General features: G+C 40.3%; 1 protein-coding gene across 2 annotated transcripts; it reads left to right on the plus strand.

Moving 5' to 3' along the window:
- Window positions 1-689: 689 nt before the first annotated feature.
- Window positions 690-18982, plus strand: Vps35 (Vacuolar protein sorting 35). 2 transcript variants are annotated; one of them, XM_089735643.1, is made up of 18 exons: window positions 690-1310; window positions 2238-2318; window positions 2804-2924; window positions 3025-3218; window positions 3373-3501; window positions 4171-4256; window positions 5114-5306; window positions 6780-6908; window positions 8522-8626; window positions 9072-9220; window positions 10530-10749; window positions 11583-11692; window positions 12579-12747; window positions 13376-13473; window positions 14919-15097; window positions 15639-15772; window positions 16874-17050; window positions 18278-18982. In XM_089735643.1, the coding sequence occupies exons 2-18, from the start codon at window positions 2244-2246 to the stop codon at window positions 18434-18436; spliced, it is 2427 nt and encodes an 808-aa protein (XP_089591769.1). In that variant the 5' UTR covers window positions 690-1310; window positions 2238-2243; the 3' UTR covers window positions 18437-18982. The 2 variants fall into 2 exon arrangements, with proteins under 2 accessions (XP_089591769.1, XP_089591768.1); XM_089735642.1 differs by having other exon boundaries at window positions 1203-1400.
- The last annotated feature ends 136 nt before the right edge of the window (window positions 18983-19118 follow it).

Raw genomic sequence — 19118 nt, forward strand, 5'->3', positions numbered from 1 at the left:
TATGCCGTAGAACTGACGATCGCTGGAGCAGACGGGCTCTCGATTGGAGACCGCGCAGCGGAATACGTAACGTGGGACGCCCCCGGCTAGATGGTGCGATGACCTCCGAACGATGGCCGGCAAGAAGTGGATAAGGAGAGCCGTAGACCGGGCTCAGTGGTGGGGCTTGGGAGAGGCCTATGTCCAGCAGTGGACGACGGTTGGCTGTTGTTGATGATGATGATGATGATGACTTTAAACTCCGAACATTAATTTTTAGAAGTATCAGACAACTTTTATAAAGATAAAACAGTAATTTTTACTAACATTATAATCTATACTTCTATACTGATATTATAAAGGGGAGACTTTTTGGGGGGAACGCAAACAAAGCCACTGGACGTAACTTTTCGGGATCCTCCAAAAGGTCCACTGAAAAAATCTCAGTAATTAACTACCATTTTAATGAGATTTTATTTCATCCTATATCATATAATCTCATCTCATTTCATTTAATTTCATCCCAGTTGATTAATGTCTCAAATTAATTATCTTCATTTAATTTTTCTCCATAATAACATTTTTCATAAAAATTTGAATTTATATTAAAATAAGACATGACCTAAAGGTCTTAGTTACCAGGTCATTAATCCCTAAAAAAAAGTTATAATGGGAAAAGATTTGATTGTTTGTTTGTTTACATTGAATACGCTCTGAAATTACAGAACCGATTTGAAAAATTCTTTCACTGTATAGAAGCTTCACTATTCCAGGGTGACGCAGATTTTATTTAAATTGATTTAGATTTTATTTTATTTAAAAAAAATATGGTTCTTTACTAAAACTCAAATAATCTATAACCCAAGGTGTAATCAATTACCTAAAACATTTTTTTGTGCGCACCGAAAAGTATTGATGATAGAATAAAATAATGTACTACGACTTTGCAGAGCACATCATTATTTACAAAAACTGATACAACAGCAAATGTGTAACTATTATAGTTATGACACAATAAGGGTTCTTTTACTTAAAAAAATAAAACGACAAATAAAAATAATTATATTCTAACTTTCTTTTTATTCTTCTTTTTTTAATAACCTGACGAAAATAGGAGCGTTAATGAGTATGTATTATAATTTTAAATTTTGAAATTTTTCTTAAATCCCGAGCGAACCCGAGGCGGGCCGCTAGTGATATCTTAAGAACGGAAATGTCAATTCAGTTTATGAGAACCTGCTCGTTGAGTGATTGTTAACGCCTACGAATTTTCGTCGAATTTGCAAAAAAACCTTATCTGGTTTTTCAATTGCATCGGATTAGTTACTCAGGTGCGTTACTAAATGCGTACAGCTCAATATCATCGTTAAAAACGACAAATGGCGGGAAAAGGCCACCCATTTCTGTATGTTTGGTCAACAGTGAGTTAGACATTGATAAATAAATTGAGTGCTTTTGTGTTCTACGGTGCATGATTTTAAAGTTGATACATTTGTAAATATTCTGTGAACGATGTCGGCCAGTTAATTTTCTTTTTCCACTGCATTTATAACATCCAGCTGATTTTAAAAATGAACTAACAACACTTCTTAGTTTAATCAAAGTTTTGGTAATATGATTATGTTACACAGTTGAATATTCTATCTTTGTAAAAAAATCATTAATAATTATGTTACATGTCTTGGTTTCGGAATTTACGGTGATGTGTATTGTTTGACCTTTACTAAACATTCAGGGGCATATTTATGTATAAACCTATTTAACATATTATTAACTACTAACATAGGACACACATACACCCTTTTTCCTACAAAGTCCTTGTACATCAAACATCAACTGCTTGAAGTCAGCAAGCTTGGTAATCCGTTAATATCTTTCAAGTTTCTTTAAAGAGTGGATGAACGCAGTGGTTCCAAGTAGTATGAATGAACTCTACTCCGTTGGTGGGCGGTGTGATGGTAAAAACGAGATGATGGTAACATTTCAAACAATTCCTCAGAACACTCCATGAAACATACAGTACAAAATACAGTGGGAACTGAAATCCCTCTGTAGATCTGTGAGAATGTGCTAGATACAGCATAATTTAGCAAAAAAAAACATGAAATCATTACAAAATGTTATTTTAACTATTGTGAATGTACTATTCTAGGCTTATAGGTTTTTTTATTGTTGTAAGGATGACATGCTTCAATTTTGAAAAAAGGTTTATTTGGCATAGTTTACAACATAATCATTTTGATTGATCCAATCTACAGGCCCAAATGACAAACCAGGTGTCTCCAGTCGAAGAGCAGGAGAAACTCCTGGAGGAGGCCTTGAACATTGTTAAAGTTCAGGTAATTGTGGTGAATTTGGCATAAAAGAGTTTCAAACTTTTAATTTAAGTAGTAGTTATAATTATTAAAAGGAATAAAGTAATTGAAATAAGCTGCATGTTACATGGTAAGAAACAAATCTGAATTAATGAAATTGTGAAGTTGAAGCAGCAGTAGGTAAGGCTCGCAGATGGCACTGGGACCAAAAAGATTTTGAGTGGGAGGTCTGCAAGCTGAACTAATGACCTGTGAAAAATTGAGGATCCTGTCGCTGGATGCAGGCAATGCAGCAGGTTATTGTGTCGAGGCTTTGGGGGAGGCCTATGTTCAGCAGTATATGTGTGAGCTGAAAGAGAGATACTAAAAATCTGTTCAGTATTGCCACAGTGTGGAGAAGTCAGTTTGACTGCTCATGCCTTACAATTACACTTTGATAAATAAAAAGTTATAATATGACCACTTTTTTCTCAACATGTAGTTTATTATGTATTTTTAATTGTTTTCAGGCATTTCAAATGAAAAGATGTCTCGACAAATCTAAATTAATGGACGCCCTGAAACATGCATCAACAATGCTGGGTGAATTGAGAACTTCACTATTATCACCAAAAAGCTATTATGAGCTTTGTATCCTTTGAAATTCAGTTTAGAGCTATTTGTTGAAGATATATTCATATGGTAGCTTTATTATGGGTGATAAATAAATTTCGTAACTCTGAGAAATCAGATATGGCAATAACAGACGAACTGCGTCACCTAGAGCTGTATCTTCTGGAGGAGTTCCAAAAGGGAAGGAAGGTTGCAGATCTTTACGAACTGGTCCAATATGCTGGGAACATTGTACCTAGATTGTACCTGTTAATCACAGTAGGACTGGTCTACATTAAAACAAACACGAATCTGCGAAGAGATTTATTGAAGGTTTGTATAGTATAGTGATTTCTGATGTTGTATACTTTACTATTTCCAGGATGGGGTATTTTTGAACAGACAACCTTTGAGAGAAACATTAACCTTGTAACTAAAGTTTTAACTCCCGATTCAACTTTAATGTCTGAATAATCTTGCTTTTCAGGATTTGGTTGAGATGTGTCGTGGAGTTCAGCATCCTTTGAGAGGACTTTTCCTTAGGAATTACCTATTGCAGTGCACAAGGAACGTTTTACCGGACACACACGAAGCCCCAAATGAAAACGATGGAACCGTGAGTAATTTAAACAGCCTCTAATTATGGACAACAAGTTTTTAATCTTTGATGTGCATAAGCAGTAGTCTGTGCTCCGGCATAGTTTCTGTAAGCGCAGTTTGTTACCCAGATCAACTGCATCGTTTGATCGATGCTAAATATGACATAAAAAATTGTGTGTGTGTAAAAGAATTATTTTGAAAGGAAAACTAGGTCTTTTAGCTCAGTAAATAAAATGAATACTTTCATAGCACTATATAATACGCTGGTTTAATCTTTAAACATTTAGGTCATGATGATTTTGAAGACACCCCGTGTACAGAACTATGAGACTAGGTTACTGGTGTTCAAATTTCAGCACTTTATTTTGTAATTGTTACACAAGGCTAGTAAATGGAAATCGTTCCCATGCACTTCCATCACCTGGTACGAGGCGCGCTGTCAGCACAACATGATTGGCCTACGTGATCAGCAAAGATCGCACTGCTTCATATTTATGACCAGCGCCCTCGGCAGGGCTGTGCCCACACACACATATAATGACATGACTTCATATTAGAAAAACTTAATACTCGAAGCCACTGAATAATTATACAGCATTCATAAAATATTAAAAAATCATACGTAGTAATATTATAAGCAGATGTAGTAATTGAAAATGAGAAGTTTTAAATTCATATATTTCAGGTGCGAGACGCTGTTGATTTTGTCCTGATGAATTTCGCCGAAATGAACAAGCTCTGGGTCAGGATGCAGCATCAGGGACACTCAAGGTATGATGTGTGAGGCGGAATATGCTATTCTAAATAAGCAACTTTTTACTAAAAATGTCTTCAACTGTTGTTAGGGTTGTCTACGATAAAATATTTTTAATTGTTACAATAATGGACACAAATGATATGTTTAATGCAAGCTGGCACAACAACTGCGCCCGTGCTGCCTACATCCAGCTTGTTTATCATCAACAACTTATTGCACTCACCTAAACATCAGCCCGCTGAGTTTCTCGCCGGATCTTCTCAGCGGGTCGCCATTCCGATCCAGTAGCAGATTCATTCCTGAAGCAGCTGCTCTGAGCTGTTTTTTTTTTATTGCTTACATAGCCCATCTGGTGTTAAATGGTTACTGGAGCCCATAAACATCTACAATGTAAATGCACTACCCACCTTGAGATATAAGTTCTAAGGTCTCAACTCTCAAGTATAGCTACAACGGTTGCCCCACCAAATAGGCGGGGTGGTGGTACTTACCCGTGCGGACTCACATGCGGTCCTACCACCAGTATATAATAATATGTTAGGACTCGTTGGAGGCGCTCAGGTAGCTGTTAGCAAACCCCACCCCTCCTGGCTAAGTCCTTGCTCGCCCACCTGTCTTGGTGAAACTGGAAAGGCTTCCCGGTCACTAGTAATCCAAAAAGCTTTTAGCACATGGATCATGTTGATCAGAATAATTGCATAAGCGGTAGGCAGCGGCTTGGCTCTGCCCCTTTCATTGCCATGCCAGAAGTCCATGGCCGACGGTAACCACTCACCATCAGGTGGGCGGTATGCTCGTCTGCCTACAAGAGCAATAAAAAAAAAGTATAAATTTTGAGCTGTATTATTATTGAATTGACGATTTTTTTCAGAGACAAAGAGCGCCGCGAACGTGAACGCTCCGAGCTTCGTATATTGGTCGGCACGAATTTGGTTCGACTCTCGCAACTGGAGTCCGTCACGGTCGAGGACTACCGCAGGATGGTGCTGCCCGGCATCCTGGAGCAGGTGGTGAGCTGCAGGGACGCCATAGCGCAGGAGTACCTCATGGAGTGTATCATACAGGTCGGAAAATATTTTATTTTGTAGAAGGATTTAACTTAGAATTTTATTAGCCGCCATGATTTGAATTTTAATTTAAAAAAATAATAATTAAAAGATAAATACGGTTAAATACGGTTAACAAAATAATAATACAAAAAAAATACGGTTAACAATAGTAAATTGTGCACCAAGGGAGAAAAGTTTGACATTTCCAGGATGAGATGTCCTACTTTTTTTCCCGCGGTGCACATACTATTTTCTCTCCTACCAGGCCGAAAGTTCGACTTTATACAAAACTTAGCATCTGTGGGGTACCGAGCCGGGGTCCAGGAGCGAAGCCCTGGCGGGGGGTTGGGGGGCGGACCCGCCCTCTCATAAAAAAACAATTTAACTGTTTTTAAATTTTTAAATAAACAACTACTAATTGAATAAGAACTGTCTGATGAACTCATCTTTGCTTAATACTTCACTATTAAATTTTATTGCCTTTTATTTATTTCACTTTTACACGAAACACAATATTGCAAATTACCCGAGCACAACAATGGCGGAGAATTTTAGGTGCGTGAGAGCAGACGTAGACACTAACGCGCATGCGCACTTGTACCCAGTACCCAGGGAGGAAAACTTACACTTTCTTCCCTGTACAGCGGGATGTAAACCGAACTTTTGGCGTAGGTAGGAGAAAAAAATAAGAAAACAAACAAAGATCATACATATAAAATACTGAATACAACAACTGAAATGGAAATGGACTGGACATTTAATTCGAGATTAAACAGAAAATTGGGCTATAAGAGTGACAGAATGGTGTCCATGATATACAAAGCGAAATGGAGGGAGACAACAATGTAGATAGGAAGATGACACCAAAATTGTGGCAGGAACCGACTTGCATGAGAAAAACGCAGAAGAGAACTCTTGGGGAGCCCTATGCTGTACAGCAAGATGATCAAGAAACCGGTGTTGAATAATAAAACCAGATAATAAATGTATACTTACATATTTGAATTATTAAATACCTACTGTTGGATGCTTGGGTTTCTTGAATAAAACTCCCACAATCGATTTTGTGCTTGTATTTCCTTTATACAGTGTTCTTCTTGATTTTTACATTGCGAATGAGTTAGCTTGGCACGGCCGTTAATTGAAGTGTTTAAAAATTGTGTCGGTGAACATAAATAAAATTTTGTTCATTGCTCTATAGAAATTCGTAGGCGTTAACACCTACATATATCGCGCTAGTGACCTAGTTATTAAAATTAATAAAAATGTAACTTAAATTAGATTGTTAATAAAGGTTATCTTAATCTTAATGATTTCAATAAACAAATATTTGTTGTTTGTCATAACAGAGTTTTTGCAGTGGCAAATTTAAAAAATCTACTCACAAATATATGAACATTTTATCTTAACTCTTAATTAAAGGAGAGTTAACTTTATCAAACAGAATCTTAATAATATTCAACAATTATGGAATCTTATTCCATTCAGGTTTTCCCGGACGAGTTCCACCTGGCCAACTTGCAGCCGTTCCTCAAGTCGTGTGCTGAACTCCAACCCGGAGTCAACATCAAGAACATCATCATAGCACTGATCGAGAGGCTCGCTTCGTATAGCCAGGTCCGTATATGAAATGTGAATGTGAGGGAATATTAGTGTTTGTTTATTGTATACTATTGTTTTTTTTTTTATTACGTTTATTATACAATACGACCGACGTAACTTGGCGAGTCCGAACTTCGCGCAGAAGGCTGCGCACAAACGTTTTTAGGAACCAAATGGTGGTATGAGCAACGTGCGCGGGGCGGAGGTCTAGGCTAGGGATTGACTCTATGTAAACACAATCGTCCCTTTATTCAATCAAATATCACAATCGATTTTTATCGGTTTGGAATTTATTGATTTTTGTTTATATGAGATAATGAATGAAAGAGATTTACAAACATATTGAATGTTGTCGTTAGTAAACGAGACTTCATCTTTAATAAAAAAAAAAACTAATAACACTTTATTTTCTTGGTTGAAAGACATGATTTAGTTGAATATCAGTTATTTATCAACAACTACTACAATAGGGACTGTTCGTGAATATTTTAAACCTCCTATAAAATGGAATATAAATATATATTTTTATATAAATTTTAATCAATTTGAAAAAAAATCGATTAAACAACATCCTCAAACACGCATATTGGACATCCCTTTTCTTGACATCGTATAAATTCGGTAATTCTCGGTATGCGGTAATGTGTCTCACTCACACGCTAGCATTAGTGTCGTGTTCGTGTCGCTATCTCTGTCTTGAATACGGGCGGCTACAAAAGTTTTCATTGATTTGTTATTATTATACTGTTTTGTTTAGTGCTCAGTTTTTTGTTTAGTTTTAAGATTGTTTGTGTTTAAATTTGTTTTAGTATTGAGTGTCCCTTGGCATTTATACTATTCGTTAACAAAGATGCCACCAAAGCATAATAGTGTTTTAAATCGACGGCCGACAAACATAATTTTTGATTTTTTTTTAAAAAGAAAAAGAAGAAGGCGTAAAAGATGTTGACAGTTTTATTTAGAGTTGCTAACGATCTGGTGTATCGCAACGCACAGTACAGCGGATCGCAACTGAAGGCAGTGTTGGGCTTACTTTCGAATTAATTTAATTACGTTATTTTTACCGCTTTCTGTCTTAATTTATAATTTTTTATTACCTCTCTTTAATTTATTACGTTATTTTTATAGCTTTCTCTCTCATAGTGTTTTGATATTCATTTTATTTGTACTTGGTCCCTGTATATGGAAATTTTAATTCGTATTTTGATTTAAAAAAATGAAAGCTAATAACACTTTTTTTTACAAGTGTACATGCGCGAAAGTTGACCTGCGGCTATATTCAGACTCGCCAAGTTACGTCGGTCGTACTGTACATGTTTCTTTGGCACCTCGATATGTTCCAGCCAGGATAAGATGGGAGGGGAAAAATGCTACAAATTTAGTCCTTTTAGTATATAGACACTTTAGTGTTTGAGATATTTAAGAAATATTTTTATTATTTCCTCAGAACCTTTATTGCCGATGATTCCGTTTCAAATTTTGCCCTCATGCCTTGCTGTGTTATCCTTCCATCATATCCTGGCCGAAACTCATTAAATTACCAGCAACCCTGTATATGTAATCTAACCTAATTATAACCTACCATGTGTCATTGGAAACTGGATTATGATTCCATTATCAAATTGCAGAGGAATGAAGGCAATATGAATCTAAGCGTGGTCCTGGAAGATGGACAAGAACAAGAAGTTCAACTGTTCGAAGTTTTCTCTGATCAAGTTGCTGCGATCACCCAGGTTAGCCAATCTTTGAAATACCCAGATATCATTTTAAAACATGCAATGGCTGGCACAGATGCTACACAATAGATTGACATGACATTTTCTGTGTGATGTCTATAATGGACTCCAATAATGATGTGTTTTTATTTATTTATTTTTTATTGCTTAGATGGGTGGACGAGCTCACAGCCCACCTGGTGTTAAGTGGTTACTGGAGCCCATAGACATCTACAACGTTAATGCGCCACCCACCTTGAGATATAAGTTCTAAGGTCTCAGTATAGTTACAGCGACTTCTCCACCCTTCAAATCGAAACGCATTACTGCTTCGCGGTAGAAATAGGCAGGGTGGTGGTACCTACCCGTGCAGACTCACAAGACGTCCTGCCATCAGTAAAGGCTTGCATAAACAATGAGCTTAGACTGACCATGGAGATTTATTAAGATATTTTGTCACCAGAGCAGGGTCGACATGCCCCAAGAAGACATGCTGAGCCTCCAACTCGCTCTGCTCAAGCTAGCTCAGCGATGTCACCCGGACAAGCTGAACTATGTGGACCGGGTTCTAGCTCACACGGACAAGATCTGCACTGACATACACCAGTCCAGGTGAACACTCGGACTTGAGAGATTACTTATTGTTTTACTCCTTTTACTTCTTGTTTACCTACACTAAATACTATTATTTGATAGGTTCTTACCATGATTGCTAGAAACTTTGAGAAGGCGGCACGACACGAAAACCCCCTTGTCGTGGCCGCCGGGAATTATTTTTTTTTTTTTTTGTCCCTGGCACCCGCTCGACGGCGGCGGGCCTGTGCGTCTCTCACGCGCCCCGCCGCCTCCTTCTGCGAGATGGCGCACTCGCAGAAGTCGAGCATCGCCTTCCACGACTCGTCGTCACCGAGCATCGATGCCACAACACTCGGCAACGACAAGTCGTTTCCTATTTTTGCGTCGAGGACACGGCGCCACCCCTCCCATGCGGGGCAGGCGACGAGCGTGTGCTCCGCCGTGTCCAAGTCGCAACCACAATGGTGGCACTCTGCCGTCGGCTCGGCTCCGATCCGGTGCAGGAACTCACCGAAGCAACCATGCCCAGTGAGCACCTGCGTAAGCCGGAAAGTGAGGCGTCCTCTGTCACGATTCACCCAGTTCACAAGAACCGGGCGAATCGCCTCGACGGTCCTACGACCAGCCGAAGGATCGGCCAGCCGTCTGGACCATGACTCCAGCCGGGAATTACATGCCCGATCCTGTAGACCGAATGGTAAAGAGTCGACGTCGCCCATAACACGTCATTACGGATCCTCCCGACACATTAACAGTGCTTTTAGGTACTACAAGCACCGGTCATCGTTCTCGGCGAACCCGTCATTTGCGACGAAGGGCTCGACGAGTAAATTTACCCATAGACACAGCCCACCGAGTTTCTCGCCGGATTTTCTCAATGGGTCGCGTTTCCGATCCGGTGGTGTATTCTGCGAAGCACTGCTTTGGTTAGGGCCAGTGTTAGCAAACCTCTCAGGTTGAGCCCGTGAGCTCACCCACGCGACATAGCGGCACTGTTGCAAACACTATGCTCATTGGTAGATTTTATTTATTTATTGCTTAGTTGGGTGGACGAGCTCACAGCTGACATGGTGTTAAGTGGTTACCGAAGCCCATAGACATCTACAACGTAAATGCCGCCACCCTTCTTGAGATATGAATAGTTACAACGGCTGCACCACCCTTCAAACCGAAACACATTACTGCTTCACGGCAGAACTAGCCAGGGTGGTGGTACCTACCCGCGCGGACTCACAAGAGGTCCTACCACCAGTAAGAACCACACCATCAAGTACTCGTCTGCCAACAAAGGCAATAAAAAAAACATTTTCTTACGTCAATAAACCTTGTACAACCCTGTTCTCAGCGGCCAGTCCACGTTGGAGCACCACACGCCAGTCTTCAAGGAACTGATGAAGATCATCAAGCTGCCCTGCGACCACTACAAGAACATATTGGTGCTGATTAAGTTGTCTAATTACGCGCCGCTGATACGACACCTCAGCTACCAGGGTCGGGTGATGATAGCCGTCCACCTCATCAACGACGTGCTGGAGACCAACACCGCAATATCCACTCCGCAAGATGTAAGCGTTCGACTCTACGTTCGAAGCTTGGTTGACTTCATTTACGGGTATAGTCGAGGCCTCGAAAGAGAGAGAGAAAGAGAAGGAAAGAGAGTGAGTGAAAGAGAGAGAGAGAGAGAGAGAAAGAAAGAAAGAAAAAAAGAAAGAAATAGAGTGAGTGAGTGAAAGAAAGAGAGAGACAGAAAGAAAGAAAGAGAGGAAGAGAGAGAATTCTTTATTGTATATTAACAATGCGAAACATTAAATACAAAAAAAAAAGGGAATTGGCGGTCTTATCGCTAAGAGCAATCTCTTCCAGACAACCATCAAGGTCAAAAGAATCATTGAATGGTGGAATAGTGACATGAAAGAATCACTGAATGATGGAAAAGAGTCAAGTAGACTGCAAATTGAGAGATGCCGATCTATAGCAATAATATAATCACGTAGGAGAATGGATGAACTATTTATTTGATGTTAAGTGGTCATCGAAGCCGATGTGGATTTGGAACGTTTTTTATTTATTTATTTTTTATTGCTCCTATTGCTATTTTTTATTGTCCATCCATCTATGGACGAGCTCATAGCCCACCTGGTGTTAAGTGGTTACTGGAGCCCATAGACATCTACAACATAAAGACCGCCACTCACCTTGAGACATGAGTTCTAACCTCTTAGTATAGTTACAACGGCTGCCCCACCCTTCAAACCGAAACGCATTACTGCTTCACGGCAGAAATAGGCGGGGTGGTGGTACCTACCCGTGCGGACTCACAAGACGTCCTACCACCAGTAAAATGCCCGTTCCTTAGCAGGACTATGTATGAGTAATGTAGTTAAGTCGATATTGCTAGGTCGAAGCTGTCCTCGGTCTCTTGGATGTGCTGGTGAAGGACCAGCCGGATCAGCCGCCTTCTGAAAGCGACGTTGAAGACTTCGTGGAAGAACAGGGCTTGTTGGCCAGGTAACTGGGATCCACTATATCATCACGGTAGATGGTCTTGCTCTAAACAACCCTCAGACACAGCCCACTGAGTCTATACTTGAGACCTTAGAACTTATATCTCAAGGTGGGTGGCGCATTTACGTTGTAGATGTCTATGGGCTCGAGTAACCACTTAACACCAGGTGGGCTGTGAGCTCGTCCACCCATCTAAGCAATAAAAAAAAAACTGAGTTTCTCGCCGGACCATCTCAGTGGGTCGCGTCTCCGATCCGGTGGTAGATTCTGCGAAGCACGGCTCTTGCTAGGGCTCGTGTTAGCGACTTCGTCAGGTTTGAGCCCCGTGAGCTCATCTACTAGTTAAGGCCACTTTTTTTTTCCCCGTACCTAAGCTGATAGCTTTGAGAGGCTATATCAGCTTCGCCTTAACTAGTAGATGCTATTGAAATGAGATCTAGTAGATGTAGATGAAAAAGCTCTAGACTGCTTATAGAGAACTGGAGTTTATGAACACAAGACGTGAATGCTGCCTTGAGATATGAAATTGTAGCTTTTGAGGGTTTTGTAGAAATATGCTCCGGCTATAATTATGTAAATTTTTTGCACTTATGATTTTATTGCTTTTATTATTATTATTTTTTGTTGCTTAAATCGGTGGACGAGCTCACAGCCCACACGGTGTTAAGTGGTTACTAGGGCCCATAGACATTTACCACGTAAATGTGCCACCCACCTTGAAATGTAAGTTCTAAGGTCTCAGTATGGTTACAACGGCTGCCCCACCCTTCAAGCCGAAACGCATTACTGCTTCACGGCAGAAACAGGAGGGGTGGTGGTACCTACGCATGCGGGTTCACAAGAGGTCCTGCCACTAGTAAGAAGTAAGCTCTTTGTCGTTTCATTTCAGACTGATTCATCATTTCAAATCGGACTCCGCCGACCAGCAGTATCTGATAACCAGCACAGCGAGGAAGATCCTTCAGGGTGGCGGAGCGAGGAGGATCCAGCACACGTTCCCGCCGCTGGTGTTCCACGCCTACCGTCTGGCCTTCGTTTATAAGGACCTCAAAGACCAGGTGCGTCCGTGGGCTGCTCGGAGTACGTGTTGCCAACGTATCAAATACTAAAACTACATTTACGAAGTTGGTCACTCAGAGCTGCTTACGTCACTGGTCCGTCTCCTTAGAGACTGTCAAGCGTTCGTGACGTCACGAAAAATGCAATGACATTAATAAAGGCCAATATAAACTGTAGTAGCAGTTGAATTAGGAAGGAGTGACGTCATCCAATAAGAATTCACTGGTGGTAGGACCTCTTGTGAGTCCGCACGGGTAGGTACCACCACCCTGCATATTTCTGCCGTGAAGCAGTAATGCGTTGCGGTTTGAAGGCTGGGTCAGCCGTTGTAACTATACTGAGACCTTAGAACTTGTGTCTCAAAGTGGGTGGCGGCCTTTATGTTGTAGATGTCTATGGGCTCCAGTAACCATTTAAGACCATGTGGGCTGTGAGCTAGTCTATCCAACTAAGCAATAAAAAAATAATGAAACTCGTAACATTAAGAAGTTTTCACTAATGCCCTCGAGGAGGATGGCGCATTCACGTTGTTGTCTATGGGCTCCGGTATTTAACACCCGATAAACCGTGAGCTAGTCGTCAAAGCAATAAGAAACAAAATGTTTAATTAAATCTTCCAACGAACAGGACGAGATGTGGGAGAAGAAATGCCAGAAGATATTCCAGTTCTGTCACCAGACCATCACCATGCTCGTGAAGGCGGAATTGGCCGAACTCCCTCTAAGGTACCCTGCTCCTTTGGACTAAGGAAAGTCTAACCAGACTGTTCGACTCTTGGGAGCTTTTGTGCTTATATGTTAATGTCATGTGAACTGGTGAAGTTGCTCAGTGGACGACGGTCCTAATGTTAATGTTAGGAGCTTGTACATATCGACGCTTGAAAGGCAAACGTGACTAAGCGACAATGCGTGAGCTTTACAGTAGACTAATTTAAAGTTGAAATACCTGAAAACAAAATTTATTTTAACGAATCTAGCTGTAGTAGAATCTAGTTAGTAGCTGTAGGATTGAAATGATTTTAATAGACCTAGAATTTTTTTTTTTTTGCGCATCGAATATGGTTATTGCCTATCATTTATGTACAAAGCAGTTATTGTCGCTTAGTCACTTTTGCCTTTCGAGCGTCGATATGTAAACTTATCTTGAAAATTTCGTGAGTGAGATTCGGGCATTCATCTGTGAAATATTTTGTGTATGTGTGGAGGGTAAAGGAGGAGGAGAAGTAAGGAGGAGTTTTGTATAAGGGACAATTTGAGAAAATGATCACATGTAAATTGCAAGTTATTGTGACTCACTGAAATAGCGCTAGTATAGGAAATGTAAATAATATGAATATAGCAGTTTTAAACAGAGTTCAGTGTACTGGGTTGTAGTGAAGTGTAGTCTTTGGCGCTGTTTTTTTATCTTTCCACTTGCTACAGTGGCGCCACCTTAATTTACCCCCATTCAGCAGACACTTTAATACGCTGTTTTTTTTTTGGGATTTTATGACCAGGTAACTAAGACCTTTAAGTCATGTCTTATTTTAATTTATATTATTATTTTGATGAAAGACGATAATAAGGACTGAAATTAAATGAAGATGATTAGTTTCAGACATTAATCAACTGAGATGGAAATTAAATTAAATGAGATGAGATGATATGATATGGGATGAAATATAATCTCAGTAAAATGGTGGTCATTTACTAAGATTTTTTCAGTGGACTTTTTGGAGGATCCCGAGAAGTTACGTCCAGCGGCTTTGTCTCATTTTCCCACATTTGTGCACTTTCACAGATATTAAACAGTTAATAAACCACCATTATTACACATTTAAACCCGAAGAAACACTAAATAGACAAAATAAAACAAATCACATAACTTCACTCCTCGCGTTCCCGCTAAAAAGTCCTTTATACACTGAGATGATCCTCCTTACTTCTACCCTCCATAATTGTGATGGCTACCCACTACAAGCAATAATAAAATTGTCTTCCCATCGGTACTGTATGGTGTGTGTGTAAATATGTTATGTTGTATATAAATATGTTGTTTGCGGTAGGCAGCGGCTTGGCTCTGCCCTTGGCATTGCTGAAGTCCATGGGCGACGGTAACCACTCACCATCAGGTGGGCCGTATGCTCGTCTGCCTAGAAAGGCAATAAAACAAAAAAATAATTTTTTTTCAGGTTGTACCTGCAGGGAGCTTTGGCGATAAGCGAAATAGGATTCGCCAATCACGAAACGATAGCTTACGAGTTCCTGTCGCAAGCTTTCTCGCTATACGAAGACGAGATATCCGACAGCAAAGCGCAACTGGCCGCAATAACATTGATAATAGCCACCTTCGAGCAGATCAATTGTTTTGGTAAGTTTGCTATGTCACCGGAAACTTTGATTTAAAATTTTTTGTCAAGCAAATTATCTTCTGCTATATATGACATTGGAACTTGGACCTCAGGCCTCAAGATGGTGTGTACCAAGTGTTGCACCGTCATTGTCACGAGTGGAACCCGAATCCAGGACAAAACATCTTTTTGTCTCCCTCGCACGTTTAATGGCTTTGTCATGGACCACTTTGGTCTAGTAATGTATTCCTCAACCTGCGACGCAATCCAGTCAGGGTTTGGTGATATTCAGGGTGTGGTCCATGGAAAGGTCTGCACTGGGTAGTTTTTTTTAGAAAATGCTATGTTAGATTCGCCGGGCGAGTAGGTGAGCTCACGGGATCTAACCTGGTGACGTTGCTAACACAAGCCCTAGCAATAGCAGTGCTTCGCGAAATCTACCACCGGATCGGAAACGCGACCCACTGAGAAGATCCGGTCAAGAAACTCAGTGGACTGTGTCTATGGGATGACTGTGGTATCAATGGAATATAAGTGTAATGTGGAGTATGTTGTACGCAGGCGCTGAGAACGCGGAGCCGATGCGGACCCAGTGCGCGCTGGCGGCCAGCAAGCTGCTGAAGAAGCCGGACCAGAGCAGGGCCGTGGCGCTCTGCTCGCATCTCTTCTGGAAGGGGACCAGGGACGGCCGCCCGGTACGCACCGCCAGGGGACCCTCGCACCCCGAGACCCCATGTGGCTTTTTATTTTTTATTGTGGTTAGTGGTGTTAAGTGGTTACTGGAGCCCATAGACATCTGCAACGTAAATGCGCCACCCACCTTGAGATATAAGTTCTAAGGTCTCAGTATAGTTACAACGGCTGCCCCACCCTTCAAACCGAAACGCATTACTGCTTCGCGGCAGGAATAGGCGGGGCGGTGGTACCTACCCGAGCGGACTCACAAGAGGTCTTACCACCAGTGATTACGCAAATTATAATTTTGCGGGTTTGATTTTTATAACACGATGTTATTCCTTCACCGTGGAAGTCAATCGTGAACATTTGTTGAGTACGTATTTCATTAGAAAAATTGGTACCCGCCTGCGGGATTCGAACACCGGTGCATCGCTTCAACACGAATGCACCGGACGTCTTATCCTTTAGGCCACGACGACCTCTTAACAGTTAGTACAGCTAGTAGTATTTTATTTTTATGTCTTGCCAACTAATCTACCCGGGTCGTGATGAAAGGAAGTGTAGTCACTGCTATATATTACGTAAACATTGAAAAAGACGTTAGTACATCCGTATAGACGTACTTGTAGAGATTTTGAAGTCGTTGTGGCCTAACGCATAAGACGTCCGGTGCATTCGTGTTGACCGATGAACCGGTGTTCGAATCTCACGCGGGTACCAATTTTTCTTATGAAATACGTACTCAACAAATGTTTATGATTTACTTCCACGGTGAAGGAATAACATCGTGTAATAAAAATGAAATCCGCAAAATTATAATTTGCGTAATTACTGGTGGTAGGACCACTTGTGAGTCCGCGCGGATGGGTACCACCACCCTGCCTATTTCTGCCGTGAAGCAGTAATGCGTTTCGGTTCGAAGGGTGGGGCAGCCGTTGTAACTATACTTGAGACCTTAGAACTTATATCTCAAGGTGGGTGACGCATTTACGTTGTAGATGTCTATGGGCTCCAGTAACCACTTAACACCAGGTGGGCTGTGAGCTCGTCCACCCATCTAAGCAATAAAAAAAAAGACAACAAAACGATTTGCTAATAGTATGTTCGCATACTTGCAGGTGTGGGCGCTGAACGACGCGTCCCGCGCGCTGGACTGCCTGAAGAAGGCGGCCCGCGTGGCCCAGCAGTGCATGGACGGCGGCGTGCAGGCGCAGCTGCTGGCCGAGCTGCTGGGCCGATACGCGCTGCTGCGGGAGCGCGGCAACCAGAGCCTCACGCCCAGCCTCATCGACGCGGCGAGTTCACTCTCTCTATCTCTGTCGCTGTCTAGACGACACCACAAACCCACAAACATAGATCTTTTACACGAAAAAATAAGTGTGTAACAGCTTTCAAAGATTAAGCCGGAATAAATACCTTTTTTTACGTATGGCAATCGGTTACTTGCGATGCCATTATTGCCAGTGTCAAATTTATAAAAATATGCAATTATTCAATACATATTAATTGGGATGAATATAAACAAAACAAAATGAGATGGTATGTGAAATAATCGTTATTTACTGAAAGTCTATTGGATTTTTTTTAAGGACCTGAAGAATACCATGTCCAGTGGCTTTCTTTAATTTGTGGCATATTTTATTTTATTTTATTTATTCATTCATTTTATTCATGTACTTTCACTGATGCTATTCAAAGTGGATGCATGTCATGTACATAGATGACGTAATTTATTAATTTTGATTATTATTATTATTATATAACACTTAGGAATAAAGATTGGTTACATTAGCCGCAGGACAAATCGTTGTGACGAAACTTCGGGGAGGCATCTATCCAACAGTGGACGTCTGTGGGCTGATAGAATAGAATAGAAAATGTTATTATAAAATAAGCGCCCCGTGTCAATTAGAAAAGATATCGGAAGTGGTCGCCGTGGCCGAAATCGGCTAAGGAAAGTATCACAACGTTATTACTTCATCGTGGAAGTAATTTTGGGCATGTGTTAAATATTTCATTAGAAATATCGTTGTCTGCGGTATTCGAACCCTAGACCGGTTGGCCCAGACGTCTATAACCACTCGTTAACGTTAAACTTTTTTATTAGGGATTTTATGACCTGGTAACTAAGATCTTTAAGTCATGTCTTATTTTAAGATATATTCTTATTTTTATGAAAAATGATAATAATATGAAGTGAAATAAAATGAAATGAAGTGAAGATGAGTAATATGAGATATTAATCAACTGGGGTGAAATTAAATGAAATGAGATGAGATATGGGATGAAATATAATCTCAGTAAAATGGACTGTGATTTTTTCAGTGGACTTTTTGGAGGATCCCGAGAAGTTACGTCCAGCGGCTTTGTTTCATTTTCCCACATTTGTGCATTTTCAAAGATATTATCACATTTAAACCTCAAGAAACACTAAATAGACTAAATAAAACAAATCACACAACTTCACTCCTCGCGTTCCCGCCAAAAAGTCTTCATTAACGTTAAACTAATTTCGTCCACAGATAATACAGAAAATACGCGAGGAGCTGGCCAACTTAGATCAGTCCGAAGAAGTGGAGCAGATCACGAAACACTTCCACAACACTTTGCAGCATCTGAAGAACAGGATCGAGTCTCCGGACCCCGAGAGTCTGGGCTACGAGGGTCTCACGCTGTCCTAACCCTGGGAGGTCCGGTACTTGTTCTTGTCAATCTATCTTAATGACGTAGTTGGGAGCGTTAGCACTCGTAAACATACTACACGAGCGATATAGAGCGTCAAAGGCTCACGTGAGTACCCTTCAACTACTAGTATCTAATAAACATCATCAAGATGTATTAATGAAATGATAAATGATAAAATAAATATAACATTTATATAGAGAAATGAAAAACTAATATATTATATATGGGTTGTGGAAACACTGTTGGATGAAAACCAGTTAAAGTATCTTGCCCATAACTCTATCGTAATATCGTGAGCTTTTGAAAAGCATTTAATTAAGATGTCGAACACTTAAATTTTTTGTATTTATTTATCAGACAAAAGGAGTGTTACAATTAGTATATATACAATTTTAGTATACATACTATTTAAGATATATTGGTATATGCAATTTGATCTGTATATAGAAAAAAACATATTTTTAGTAAACTGAAGATTGATCTTAGATTATAGTATTGTTGTTTTTATGTTGATGATCGAATTAAAGAAATTTAATAACTGATATTCGACTTTTTTTTTCATAACACATGCTTTTTTAAATAAACATTTAAATTTTTTTTAAGTTACTCAGTCATATAGCATCACAATTGTTTTTTTTCTGTTAAATAATGTTACCTAATTGTTTTATGTATTACTAT

The sequence above is a fragment of the Bombyx mandarina genome, chromosome 20 (genome assembly GCF_030267445.1).
Source record: "Bombyx mandarina strain Sakado chromosome 20, ASM3026744v2".
Lineage (NCBI taxonomy): Eukaryota > Metazoa > Arthropoda > Insecta > Lepidoptera > Bombycidae > Bombyx > Bombyx mandarina.

Bases quoted from the DNA above. Each gene is read 5' to 3' on its own strand.
- Vps35 (XM_089735642.1), top strand. From the start codon at position 1,359: ATGGCGGGAAAAGGCCACCCATTTCTGTATGTTTGGTCAACA. The intron at 4,257-5,113 runs GTATGATGTGTG...GATTTTTTTCAG, and splicing joins CAGCATCAGGGACACTCAAG to AGACAAAGAGCGCCGCGAAC. The intron at 6,909-8,521 runs GTCCGTATATGA...ATCAAATTGCAG, and splicing joins GGCTCGCTTCGTATAGCCAG to AGGAATGAAGGCAATATGAA.